This window comes from Hippopotamus amphibius, chromosome X (genome assembly GCF_030028045.1).
Source record: "Hippopotamus amphibius kiboko isolate mHipAmp2 chromosome X, mHipAmp2.hap2, whole genome shotgun sequence".
Lineage (NCBI taxonomy): Eukaryota > Metazoa > Chordata > Mammalia > Artiodactyla > Hippopotamidae > Hippopotamus > Hippopotamus amphibius.
In genome coordinates, this window is record NC_080203.1 from 18,340,891 (window position 1) to 18,355,000 (window position 14,110).

Below are 14,110 nucleotides of genomic sequence, written 5' to 3' on the forward strand. Positions count from 1 at the left end.
TGGCCAAGGGGCCGTGCCGGCGCCTGCTCAGGTTCCGCCCGCAAGGCCAGAAGATTGCCAGTGCCCAGGCGCAACATGGGGCCGAGCTAGGGCTGGAGGGGGCGGGGGAAGAGGTGTGTGGGAAGGGGCGGGGCTAACAGCCACTCGAGAAGGCGGGGTCAGAAGCGCAGGGCAGGGCCTAGGTTTCCCAAGGCGTGGTGAATGAGGCGCAGGAAATGGGGGAGGAGCCCAGGACCGTGTCTTAGAGGATGGGGGCGGGGCCCGATGTGCTTGGGGAGCGGGGGGCCAAGTGCTCTGGAGCTGAGGCGGCACCCGCCACTCACCCTTACGAATTCCTTGGCTGACCCTCAGTCTCTGGACCTGTCTTGCGTGAGGCTGCGTGAACACATTTTCCTGCTTATTCGTGCATCTGTCAGCCAGAGGTTAGTGGCACCTAGGCTGCAGGTGTTGCCTGCAACATTAATGAGAAAGCCCCAGTATTAGCCAACATAATCCAGAGCAGCATGTTCAAAGAACGCACCATGACTAGGGAATGTAAGGCAGGTTGGATGTTAAGAAGTCTCTTCATTTGCTATGTTGAAAGACCAAAAGAAGATAATCATGTGGTCATCTGCGTCATTGCTGAAAAGATAAAAATGAGGGGTTATCTGATTTTACCAGAGGCATTTTGCTTGTAGTCTATTACCAACACGAGAAAGTCGAATTACCACTTTGATCACTGTCACTTTCTCTAACATCATAATCACATATATGCACATAATTCTCTTTTTACTTAGGGCAATGACACTCCAAGTTGTTTCATAAATCATGTGTTTTTATGAGATAATGCTCTGGATGCCCACAACAGCTCGACCCAAAGAGGATGTGGCTCCTGTCGTTCCATATTAAAATATGTAATTAATGGGTTTGGAGTTGGGATTTTAGTTGAACTCTTACTTTTATATGTTGTTTATATATTGGAACATTTAAGGGAATCTTACTTTCACTGATTTTATATGTTTACTTTTTTAAATACATCGATTTCCTATTCATGAAGGTTTTATTCATTAAGACTTTCTTTTTCTCTCCCAAATCTGCTCTCCCTCTGTCTTCCTCCCCTTGGTAAATGGCAGTTCTCTTCTTCCTATTGCTTAGGCCAAACACCCTGGTGTCCTCCTTGACTCCTCTGTTTCTTTCATGTCCCACATTAACTCCATCAGCAGCCTTCTTTTCAGTCAATCTACCACAGTCTGTATATGGAAGTATGAGCCAATACCTAGAGTAGGGTCTCATAAACAGAATATGGACTCATAAAAAGACATGAGCTAATATATAGAAACAAAGTCTGTATGTAAGGTATGAGCTTACTCAAGGTGTATGAATCCCTTCTAACCCACTGGGGTGAACATCAAATCAAAAATGGGTGTAAAGGAAACATCTGTGGATTTGCAGGGGGTTGGCAGTTCAGCTCAGCCTTCTCTCTTCATAGCCTAAGACGAATAGTAAATAAAGGGAATCTCCTTTCTACCTCTAGGAGAGTGGAAGAGAAAATAAACATCTAGCCCACAACCTGAATATTGTGCAAAATTCAGATGCAGGGTTGCAGTTTTAGACCGCTGTCTGGGATCAATAAAACTTTGTGATCGATGGAAGAAATTTTCACAATTAGGGTATGGGGTAGTCATTCTGGCTTATATGTGATTTAGCTTGAAATTTATGCTAACTAGAACAGCCTGTCTTATGACCTGTTTATCATACATTGTACATCTGCTTTAACCATTAAGAAAAGAATTCATTATGCAGAAGTAAATTATGTCCACTTTGAAGTAGGGATAAATGCCACCCCCTCCTATGACCCTCATGCTAATTCTCTTTTACAGATAAGGTTCTGTTCCCAGATACCAAGGTCACGCTGACTCACTGTGTTCGTGCTAATCTGTCCCTTTTGAAATCTTGAAGGAATGTACCCATGTCATGTTTGTGTTTGATGGTTGTTCTTTGTTCTGAAAAGATACAAAACTGTGATGAAAACCATGCTTCTCCAGAGCAGCTTCTCAGAGTTAGTGATACGCTATTCCCTAGGCTATAGTCCTCGGTTTTGCTCAAATAAAACTCTTTTCTGTTTCTGTTCCTGTTATAGATTGTTTATTGATTATTTGTGTTGACATGATGATAAATAAGGCATGGTTTGGCACATCTGGGTTAGAAGTGACATTGCGATATGAACTAGTGATCTGAGCAGGTTCAGAATATTGGTTCTTGTTTTGGTTCCAGTGTTAATAAAAAGAACAAGCCCCCAAAGAGTTGGTCATCACAGTAATACTTTGTTCTTTGGCAATATCTTTCACACTGGAGGCACTAAGAACACTGAAATTATACCCCTGTGAGGTCATCTATGCTATTTTCCCAGGGCAAATTCCTTAATATTGTGAACAATGATTCATCAAAACAAAATGGTTCACTAAGAATCTTAGGATATAAACTCAAAGTGACCTTGGCTATCTTCTAGTGCTATAGCCTGACTTGTGTAACTACCCCCCCCCACACCCCAAATTAATCTGTTGAAGCCCTACCTCCAAAGTGATTGTATTTGAAGACAGGGATTTGGGGAGATAATTAAATTTAAAAGAGGTCATGAGAGTGGAGTCCTAATCCAGTAGGATTGGTGGCCTTATAAGAAGGGGGGAAAAGAGAAAGAGATCTCTTCCTGCACACACACATCGAGGAAAGGCCATGTGAGGACATAGGGAGAAGGCCGGCATCTGCTGGCACCTTGATCTTGGACTTACCACCCTCCAGATCTGTGAGAAATAGATTTCTGTAGCTTAAGCTATCCACTCCATGGTATTTTGTTTTGACAACCTGAGCTGCCGAAGACACATCCTCTAGGGTTTTCCTAACTGATCTGGGAAATGCTGGTGTGCTTGGATTGTTGGTAGGTGCTGGTTCTGTGGTGAAACACCTTTGAGAATTTGCATAATATCAACATCTTTTGGAAATCCACAATGTACATTAGACTATTAAAGGCTTCCAGAGCCCTAGAGTGAGGAAACCTGGTTACCATTGTTGGAGGAGCACTGTTTTACATCTGCATCACAGATTCCTTACATGGGGGTCTTTGGAAGCACCGGTGGATTGTTTTTGTTTTTGTTTTATACATATGTCCAGGCCTTGACTCTGCTTGTTCCACACCTACTGAACCAGAATATCTAGGGGCAAAGCATGGGCATTATGTATATGTTCAAAGGTCATATAGATAATTCTGGTGAGTGCCTCTAATTATGAATGACTAAAGGCATACAAATTCTGTGGAGCTGAGTTTGGGAACTACTAATCTAGTACAACACCCTCATTTTATATGCAAGGAAATTAACGTCCCTGTAGGGAAAATGACTTGCCCAGGTGTGAGCACAGAGCAAATATTTGAACCATTTTTCCTCCACTATAAATTACCCCTAGGTGGCAGTCTATGTCTTGGTTTTAGTCTGTGCCTGCACAGGTGGAGAAGTTGAATTTGAATGTTGAAATACAAGTTAGTCAAGTGAGTGTGATGAACCAGTGCCTTGGACCAAGCAGCTCCTGGGCTGTTTTTGTGTATTGCTCACAGGCCAGGTCTCCAACCTCGGAAGAGGAGAACTGAGGAAAGGTGAAGTCTAGATTGAGAAGGGAGGGTTGAGGGGGCGGCAGTACCTTTCCCATAGAGCCTACGGTGGCCAAGAGGCCAATGACTCTGCCCACAGTACCATCTCCTGAATCCTGAGATGGGCAGAGATATATGTCAAGCTGAGACAACTGGTTTTCCCAAGCCACCCCTCTGTTGATATATTCTTTGAGAAGAAATACTTTAAAAAATATATCTGATCACAGGTCCTTTAGAGAGATGCCTCTTGAAATTCTGTCATTTCTAGAACCTTTTCTCTTATCCCTACTGTTCTTCATTAGCATCCTAGAATATTTGGAGAGTTTCAGACTCTCCCAGGTCAATACTAGGGTTGTAGTCTTGTATCTGCTACTAAATTCCAAAGTGACCTTAGGCAAATCACCTTTCCTTCCTCAGCCTCAGTTTCACCATCTAATTTATTTGCATTAAATTCCTTCAATAAATCAGTGACAGTTTGGATGATGGCTAATATTTGACTTCAGTCACTCTACTAATTTATACTGGGCAAATGTAGCATCACAAATACACATACACAGAGGAAACCTCACATGTACGTTTCAAATACCTGTTACACATTTAGTAAGAGCTTCCCTTTTTTAGTGTCATTAAGGGAGGAGTCCAGAGGTATAGCAGGCTCCAGACACAGAGCTCGAGTTCCACTCCTTTGTGATTCCCTTGGATCTGTCATTCTCCATGATTTGGCTTCGTTGTCAGGCTCTTGGCAAGATGGCTACAGCAGTTCCCAAGGGTCACATCCATATCGAACAATTTCTACAGGGAAAACAAAGGATCACCCCCCTGTGCATGTACTTCTTAGAAGAGAGGAAACCTTTCTTAGAAGCACTTAGTGCACTTTTCACCTTTCACTGGTCCTGATTGGATCATATTCCCATTTTTTTTCATTCACTGACGAAGGGAATGATAGAATCCTGATTAGCTTGCACTAATCTCTGTGGGGGGAAAGGAGTACTGACGTGAACTGCTTGTTAACCCTCCTTCCTCCCCAAGTGGAAAAGATAAAATGCTTATAGTGCAAAGATGGGGTCATTTCTAATCTGCTGAGAAGGATTAAAGGGTCATTTTCTTTTTTTTTAAATTTATTTTATCATTTATTTGTTTTTTTTTGGCTGCATTGGGTCTTTGTTGCTGCACATGGGCTTTCTCTAGTTGTGGTGAGCAGGGACTACTCTTGTTGCAGTGTGCAGGTTTCCCTTGTTGCAGAACATGGTCTCTGGGTGCAAGGGCTTCAGTAGTTGCGGCATGTGGGCTCAGTAGCTGTGGCTCGTGGGCTTAGTTGCTCCGCAGCATGTGGGATCTTCCTGGACCAGGGATCGAACTCGTGTCCCCTGCATTGCCAGGCGGATTTTTAACCACTGCGCCACCAAGGAAGCCCCTAAATGGTCATTTTCATGATATGATTCAATAATTGCTATCTATTCTATTCCATGGGCCCTGTGTGTTTGTGTGTAGAGGGGGAGGGGCTACCTCATGGGGAGGATATTTACCATCCAAAGATGTTGTCATCCTTCTAGATTGACTTAAGGTATATTATCCAGGGATGGCAAGTGAGATACAGTGTCAGTCAAGGAATGGAGTTAAATAGAATGAGTGGTAGGCACTCAGGAATTTTATTCACATTGGTGAGCTCAGGCAGCAAGCTGTGATTCTGTTTTCTGGGTTATCTAATGCAAACCTGGACCAGACGCTAGCCTGTGACATATGGCATTGAGTGGCTAGAAGCCCACTGGCACAACGTAGGGGGAGAAATTCAAAAATTCTGAACACGCAAGTACCCTGTTGGATCTTAAGAGCCTCTACCTATTCACTCCCTAACTTTGCCCTCCAAAGAAATTAAAGTGTCTGTCCTGTAACCCTTACCTCAAGAAATTAGTGGGTGAGGGAAGCGTTGAAGCTTTCAAAAGCGCTTCTGCTGGCTGTTCTCTCCAGGTGGAGGATGCCATTGAGAAGTAGGTGCCAATGAAATGGGCTCTCTGATTTGTAGCATGTTGGAGGGAGCCAGGTATAGATGAGTCTAGGTGGTGGCAGTTAACATCAGTAGCAAAGTGGATATTAACATAACAGACATCTGGGGATCATCTGACGTTGTTATGGACTGAATTGTGCCCTCCCCCCCAAAATTCATATGTTGAAGCCCTAACTCCCAATGTGACTGTATTTGGAGACAAGGCCTTTAAGCAGGTAATTAAGGTTAAATGAGGTCATAAGGGTGGGTCCTTATTCTGATAGGATGGGTGTCCTTATAAGAAGAGGAGGAGACACTAGATCTCTCTCTCTCCCTCCAAACACATAAGAGAAAGGCCATGTGACAGCACAAAGAGGTGGCCATCTGCAATCCAGGAAGACATGTCTCACCAGAAACCAACCCTGCTGGCACCTTGATCTTGGACTTCCAGTCTCCAGCACTATGAGAAAATAAATGTCTGTTGTTTAAGCCACCCAGTCTGTGGTATTTTGTTATGGCAGCCTGAGTGCACTAATACACACGCTGACTGTGGATAATTCACCTTGGAGTTCCCAGGAATGAGATCTACAGACAGTCCACCAAGGCCTTAGTTGATCTGTATAACCAAAAAGATTCTTAGGTCTGGCCAAGAGAGGTGCCTGGCATTTGAGTCACCACACTAGCCTTCCAGATAGAGGAATAGCTCACGTGCAATTCCCAGGCAGGAATTATTAATTACACACACCCAGAGTCCTTAGAATAGAGGATGGTCGGGTGAATGTGTTGTAACGCTTGTGAACCTTCCCCTTGGCCTTCCCCCCAAAGTGAAACAGAGCAGGACCCTATGGTCCTTCCCCACCACGTCCTCCACCTGCCTTTTGTCTGTGGAAAAACTTTAGCCAAAGAATAATTTTAATCAGAGAAGTGAGAAAATGCAGAAACAAACAAAAACAGTCCAAGAAGACTAAATAATAATAGTCGTTAAACATAGTCAGGGACTTTTAGTTCCTTCTCAAGGGCTACAGATAATATTCTGAGCCATATCCTGTGAGATGCCTTATAGACACTGAAACCCCCACCAGGTGGAAGAAGTTACCTACGTGGTGGCCAGACTGTAGCCATGACATAAGCTGCCACAATTCCGAGAATTGGCCTCAAGGAAATGGGAACAGACCAACCCTGGAACTGAAGACTAACTGTGCTTAAAACAATCTAGGCGATGCTGGTCAGATCACTGTATGACCAATGTCAAGATGACTGTCAGAACTGACTGTGCTGTTTCTGCATGTAGCCCCCTCCCTCCATCTATAAAAGCTCTTGCCCACTAGTTGTCAGTGGTGGGGAGTCATCCTTTGGACAGGAGTCCACCCACCCCACTGGTTGCTGGCATCCAAAATAAAGCAAACTTTCCTTCCCACCGACCTTGTCTCTTTATTGGCTTCTGAGCGGCAAGCAGCAGGACCCCCACTTTTGGTTACAAAAACACCCGTCCCTGTTGACCTTGGCAACTTGCAAAAGGAAGCAGGACAGCCCCAAATCTTTCAGAGATGAATTTGAAACTGCCTTTAAGGCAATGCTAGTGCCAAGGGACCCAGGTACCCCCACATAGTACCTACTGCACAGTGCAAGGAGTGCTTGTGGAGGTTAGGGGAAAATGGTGTTCTTCCCTGAGGCTGCCACTCTGAAGGCTCAGAGAGACCCTGACCCCCTCCTATGGGATTATTCTACGAGTTCCCAGGTACACTTAGTGGCAGGCAGTAACTGCATGTTGCTTAGAGTGTGTAATTTTTGTTATTGTGGTTGATGTCCAGCCTCAACGCATCCCATCTCCCCTGATATAGCTGAGGACCTTCTCAGCCAGGGACATCTGGGCCTCCTTTTAGAGTCCACCAAACCAAGTCCCTAACCTCCTCTCCAGGTGGAGTGTTTTGGGCTGGTAAGCTGTCAGGGCTACCCTGACATTCTATTGCTTCCTCTAACCTCTGTGCTCCAACACGTAGTATCACAGAAAACACTGAAGTCATCTTCTGCAGCTTCTGAGGGATACAGAGAGAAGGCAGCGAGTGGGAGATCGCCCCCATCCTTTTCTTCCAAATCCACCATATCATGGCCTCTGCTTATCCTGCTGGAACAGGCTGCTCCAGCAAGCCTCCTGACTTCCGGAAATTTCCAGGCAGAGACAGGCGCCTGTCTCCTGTACACTGCCACAGTGGCAACCTGGCCCCTGGAGAAAGGAATATGAGGATAAGGAGGGACAAATCGCCCTCCTTATCAACAGAGGAAGTAAAATGCGATAGTTTATCCTTACAGGAAGTGCAGAGATTTTGGCCACCATCCAAGATTTGAAAAAGTAGGTGTTATTCCTACCACACCCAGACTAATGGGGATCCACAGCTAAAACAGGCTCTCCAGCTAGCTGGTGTAGGCAACCATGCTAGTAGGTCTGCTGCTTGGCTCTTATCACCTCGAATATCCAGTGGTGCCCAAAATGCTTAGAGTGAATCAGTATGCTTGCTATACGGAGCTTGTGGTAAGCCCTGACAGGAGAATCACAGTGCAGGCTGCTGGGATGTAATATTCACTATGAACCGCAACCAACTTATAGTGCTGTTTCTCCCATTGCAAGATTTGCAAGTTTGGGAACTGGGAGGCAAAAATAAAGGTGGTGCCTCTCGTAATTACACCTGACCCATCTGCAACAGTTTTACTTTGTGTCCCTGCAACTCTGATCTCTGCTGGTTTAGAGGTTTTTGTTCCGTAGAAAAAACACTCCTAGTCTGGAACAAAACAATGGTTCCACAAAATGTGAAGTCACTCTTAGCTCCTGGAGCCACTCAAAACAGGTGGTTGTGGTGTTCATGCTGTAGAATGACAGGGAGGAATACGAATGAGACTCGGATCCCCTAAGGTACCTTGTTATATGACAATCCTGAGAGCGTGCAAACCAGAGCACTGCAACTCTACAAAGCCCACTAAGGTGCAGACTCCTCAGGAGGGAAACTGTACCCCCCAGTAGTTAAAGCAAAAAGGATCGTGGAATTGACAGGGAAGTCATAAATAACAGGACCACCTCATGGCCATGTGTGAACACAAGGACTTACCGTCCACCTGTATTGCCTGGCTGATTGTCTTTTTTAATATCTCTCTCACCTCTTCTTTAGTATTATAAATAGGATGAGTGGTGGTGGTGGTGAATTCACCATTTAGGTCATAGAATTGTACAATAGCAATATTAAGTTGGGATAATGGCGGCGCTAGAGAAAGAAAAGACATCACAGGGAGAACTTGAACTATAATCAGAGGCCCCATGACCTCATCTCTGACTGTGACAGCTGGAAGTGTTTGTATGTGTTGTTTCTCTGTGGGTAGTTCTTGGTGGTATGTGGAGTAATTAAATCATGCCAGGAGGAAGCATGTTTGGAATCATATGAATGGAAGAAGGGTGTTTCTACATGCGGTCTATATTACTTTTCTGTCTACCTAACATCTCCTCCTTTGGGGAACCGCTGAAAATCAGAGATTCACTTCTCCAGACCACAGGAGTGCTTGCTATAGAAATGGAAATGAGGGAAGGACAGCACTACCCAGCAAAGGCCCCTCAAATTTGGTATCCTTGCTTGTTATGGAGGCTTCACCTTTTAAGACTTTGGTTACTTTGCCCAGGATCACTCAGATTCTTTGGTTCAACAAAATTTAGCTTATGAACTTGACCGCTAGCTTCCCAAGCATTTTTCAGAAAGGATGTGAAGCAAAGCTCTTAGATTTGCAGTAAAACTACCCAAGGTGAGGACTTATGGTAAATCATGTCTTGAAAGACAGAATGTTTCCCACTCTCTGACCACTCCCATCCCTATACTGGGCCCCAGGATTCTAGAGATAGTCTCTCTGAGTTGCTGGAGAAGGGACTCATCACCAGTAGTCATTTAGGTGACCAGACCCAGTCTGAAGGCAGTCATGGAACTGTGTCCAAGGAAGGGGATCAAGGGTCACAACAGAAAGCGCAGGCTATAGTCCAGCCTGAGGAAAGTGCAGGACCTGGAGCCTGCATCTGTGCCTGTAAAGTTGAAAGTTTGGTCCTATCTGGAGAGGACTTGGGGGAAAGGAAGAGAGAAATGATAGAGTCTAGGTAGAAAAGGAATTTTTTTCACCAGTCAAAATGGCTATCATTAAAAAGTCTACAAATAACACATGCTGGAGAGAGTGTGGAGAAAAGAGAACCCTCCTACACTGTTGGTGGGAATGTAAGTTGGTGCAGCCACTATGGAGAACAGTATGGAGTTTCCTTAAAAAACTAAAAATAGAGCTACCATATGATCCAGCAGTCCCATTACTGGGCATATACACAGAGAAAACCATAATTTGAAAAGATACATGCACCCAATGTTCATAGCAGTACTATTTACAACAGCCAAGATATGGAAGCAACCCAAGTGTCTACTGACACATGAATGGATAAAGAAGATGTGGTGTATACACACACACACACACACACACACACACACACACAATGGAATACTACTCAGCCATAGAAAAGAATGAAACAATGCCATTTGCAGCAACATGGATGGACCCGGAGATGATCATACTAAGTGAAGTAAGCGAGACAGAGAAAGACAAATATCATATAATATCACTTATATGTGGAATCTAAAAAAAAATAATACAAAAAAAACTTACTTACAAAACTGAAACAGGCTCACAGACATAGAAAACAAACTTATGGTTACCAAAGGGGATAGTGGGGGTGGGGGAGAGAGTAATTAAGAGTTTGGGATTAACAGATACAAACTATTATATATAAAATAAACAAGTTTGTACTGTATAGCACAGGGAACTATATTCAATATCTTATAATAAACTATAATGGAAAAGAATTTGAAAAGAATATATATATATAGGAGCAGGAGGGGCATGCCATGTGGTTTGTGGAATCTTAGTTTCTGGACTGGGGATCCAACCTGTGTCCACACAGCAGCGAAAGGGCTGGGTCTTAACCACTGGACCACCAGGGAATTCCCTATATATGTATATGTATAACTGTATCACTTTGCTGTATGCCTGAAACATTGTAAATCAACTCTCCTTCAGTTTTAAAAAAGGAGGGACTTCCCTGGAGGTCCAGTGGTTAAGACTCTGTGCTTCCACTGCAGAGGGCGCAGGTTCGATCCCTGGTCAGGGAGCTAAGATCCCGCATGCCTCCCAGTGCGGAGTGGGGACCAAAAAAACTAATTTCTTTGGTTAGGATTCAAATCCTGAGTGACTATGAGTTTCATCTGACCCTCCATTCGTGTGCAGTGATACACTGCACTTGTATTTGGGAGTGCTAAGCCAAGGGTGCAGGAATGGAGTGCCTAGCCCTGTGTTCCTAAAGTTCCAGCATCCATGCCACCCACTTGGATAGTGACTTCTACACTAAAGTTTTTAAAAAGAGGCCTCACAATTCAAATAATAAAAATACAATTAACTAACTATAACAGTGGTGATCCTTCTGTAACATATAAAAATATTGAATCACTGTTTTACACCTGAAACTAATAAAACTGTGTCAATTATACTTCAATTTAAAAATGCAAAGAAAAAAATGAACCATAGCAATGAATGTCTCACATTAGTAGGAAGAATAATATTGTTGGCAATATTTCATCACTCTGCCACTGTCCTTCTCCGTGTTTGTCTCCTCTCGTGAATATTGGGGGTAATGATTGTCACCTATCTCTGAGTTGTGAGAATTAAATGAAGTGATGTATATAGAGTGCTTAGGACGTTGCATAGCTTATGGTAAGTGTGCAATACTGTTTGCAAGTATTATTACTTCTCTATAAGTGGAGTGTATAAATGTATATTATACAATATATATTTGTTTCTCCCTGGCTCAATCACTTGAGCCATTGGTGAGGTGACTTTACATCTACTAAATTCATTCCACATGCACAAAACATAATTCCTTATTTTTAATGGCTACATAGTACCCCATTACATAGATGGACTATTTCTATTTAGCCAAGCTCGTGTTGTACATTTAGCTTATTTCCCCTGGCTTGCTCTTATGATCAATACTAAAATGTAAGAACCTTGTCTAAACATCATGGGATACTTGTCCAATTTTTCAGTTTTTAAATTTTTCAGTTTTGAAAAATTAAATCACACTTTTTGTTTTGTTTTTACTTTAACTATGGGATTGCAGAGATTAGCTCATGAAAAGTTACGTTAGAGTAAGGAAGCCCTGGGCTACCTGAAGATTACTGGCCATTTCATGAGGCATTTCCTTATGGTCTTACCGTTCGCTTGTAAGGCAAGGAAATCATACTTCAAGTGATCATTCAAGAACATTTTAGGATATGCATCCAGTATTGCAGAAAGATAGGAAGGTAGAATCTACCTGGACTCATGTGCCACTCCCCACCCTCCTTCCCCCAAATTTCCTTCTAATTGCAGTAAATTCATTTTTAATAAGTTTTAATTTTCAATCAAAGTAATACATGCATAGAAAGGATTTAGAAAAATCAACCAGTACAAAAGGACATATAATGAAAAGCTGTGAATCCCCACCCACCCTTCTCAACTTTTGCTTTCCCAACCCAGAGGCAAAAACTTTTATACATGTCTGTTTAGAGGTTAACTCCATTTTTCCTAACAATATGCTTTTCTTGCTATTTCTTAACTTGATGACATGAGGCATTTTCTGCTGACTTCCTGCTGTCCTCTGGGGTTTTCCTCCCCCCTCCATATGGTTGTATCACTATTTTTAACTCTTCTGTTGGTTACCTTGTTGGCTTTAATCTAACCCCTAAATCTGTCTTATTTTTTCAACTAGAGACAGTATCTGGACTTCCTAGTTTAGGAGAATAACACCACTATTCTATTTCCTCCTCTCTGCCTGCCAGCTTGTTGCCTGTACTTTTCGAAGTTGGTTAACATTCCCACTCTGTTCTATAAACATAATGAAATCTCCCCAGCTTTGCCTAGAGATTTAGTCTAAAAACGAAAAACCATAACTAATATTTCCATTGTAATGATTATTTAAACACTGTTCACTGCATAGCAAAGTTGAACGCTATGACTGGATTTTCTGTGACTGCAGAGTCTTGATCCACGTGCCAGTGTTCAGATTCCCTTTCTCACGCTCCAGGCAACGGCTGAAAAACAGGCCACATCTGAGGTTGCTTCATGTGTGAAGCATGCTCTCCTTGTACAGTTTGAAATGTTTGTTTTTCCCTGTAGGTTTTGTTTGCCGTTGTGTTTTTCTTTGGGGATGAAGAAATGTATGTCTTACAGATCACGTGATAAATTTCCTCCCGCTTCTAACTCCATCGTCTATTGCCTAGAATTGATGCCATTCAGTTGGAAGTCTATTCACTTCTTTTTCTAATTTGGAAGATTTGCCTCCAGTCTGGACCATTCTTGAACAGTTTATCTTTTTTTAAGTTGTTAGTAACTTTCCCTTTTTTCGCCCTTAAGGCATCCTGTGCTTATTGTCATTTCCCATACGTTCGTGCTGTCTTTTGTTTGATGGATGCAAGAACGTCGCAAATATTTCTGAGGATTTTCAGATTTTTAAGTTCTGTTCTTTGGATTAGCTATTTCCTTGAAATTCAACTTTTCGTTATATCTTAGGCTTTTTTGGTTATATTGCAGGCTTTCCGCAAATAATGATTTCTAGCCGCCCATTTAATGTCAGGACAGGCCGGCAAGTCTGTGCGCGAGGCGAGCTGGTCACTTTGCTCTAAGGCGGGTGAGCTGGTGGGTGGAGGTCAGCCATCCTGCTGGGCCCCCCCAATGCCACAAAGTTAGTCTCTCTAAATATGTACCTGCAGGCGGACGTTGAGAATCACCGAAGCCACGACGTAGAAGTAGGGGAAGTTCATGCGCAGCCGCCAAGCCAGGTCGAAGAAGGTGATCAGCGTGCGCGTGAGCCCCTTGCAGAAGGCGCCGTACGAGCCGCGGGTGGCGGCCGAGCGCGACAGCCGCACCGCCAGGCCCGACAGGGCCGCCGCCGCCGCCGCCATCGGTCTGGTGTGGCCTCCCACACAGCGCCCAGAGCCCGGCGCCTCCCTCCGGCTCTGCGGACAGAGGGACGCCCGCGGGGGCAATCGGCGCGGGAGGTGGATCGCGCGGCCGCAGATGCGAGCTGCGCTGCACGGTGGGCGTCCTCCTCCTCCTCTGGCTGCGCTCGGGCCACCGACCGCGGTGCCCCGCCCGGCCGCCGGGCTAAGCTGCCGCCGGGCCGCGTGGGGCGGGGTCGGGCTGGGCGCCAGGGATCAGGAGCCCCGGGACGTGGAGGGGGGAAGGTAGGGGCGAGGAGGTAGGGGGGAGGCGGAGAGGAGGGGGAGGCGGGGAGGAGGGGGAGGGGCGTGCACTTTACCCGGAGACTAGGCTTCCTGACCCCGGTGGTCTTTTTTTTTTTAACTTTTAAATTTTAATGGAAGCAAAGCGAAACTTGCTCAAAACGTTAGAAATGTTCCTTCAAAAGCACGATCTTGAGCAGCTTCGAAGCGTGAACGCTTTTC

The 14,110-nt window shown here is 44.3% G+C and overlaps 1 protein-coding gene across 1 annotated transcript; it reads right to left on the bottom strand.

Annotated features, from left to right (window-relative positions):
- Window positions 1–12,087: 12,087 nt before the first annotated feature.
- On the bottom strand, window positions 12,088–13,772 carry SMIM10 (small integral membrane protein 10). The gene has a single exon (XM_057718540.1). The coding sequence runs from the start codon at window positions 13,607–13,609 to the stop codon at window positions 13,400–13,402; it is 210 nt and encodes a 69-aa protein (XP_057574523.1). The 5' UTR covers window positions 13,610–13,772; the 3' UTR covers window positions 12,088–13,399.
- Window positions 13,773–14,110: the final 338 nt, after the last annotated feature.

Excerpts from the sequence above, each read along its gene's own strand:
- SMIM10 (XM_057718540.1), bottom strand. The coding sequence starts at position 13,609 with ATGGCGGCGGCGGCGGCGGCCCTGTCGGGCCTGGCGGTGCGGCTGTCG.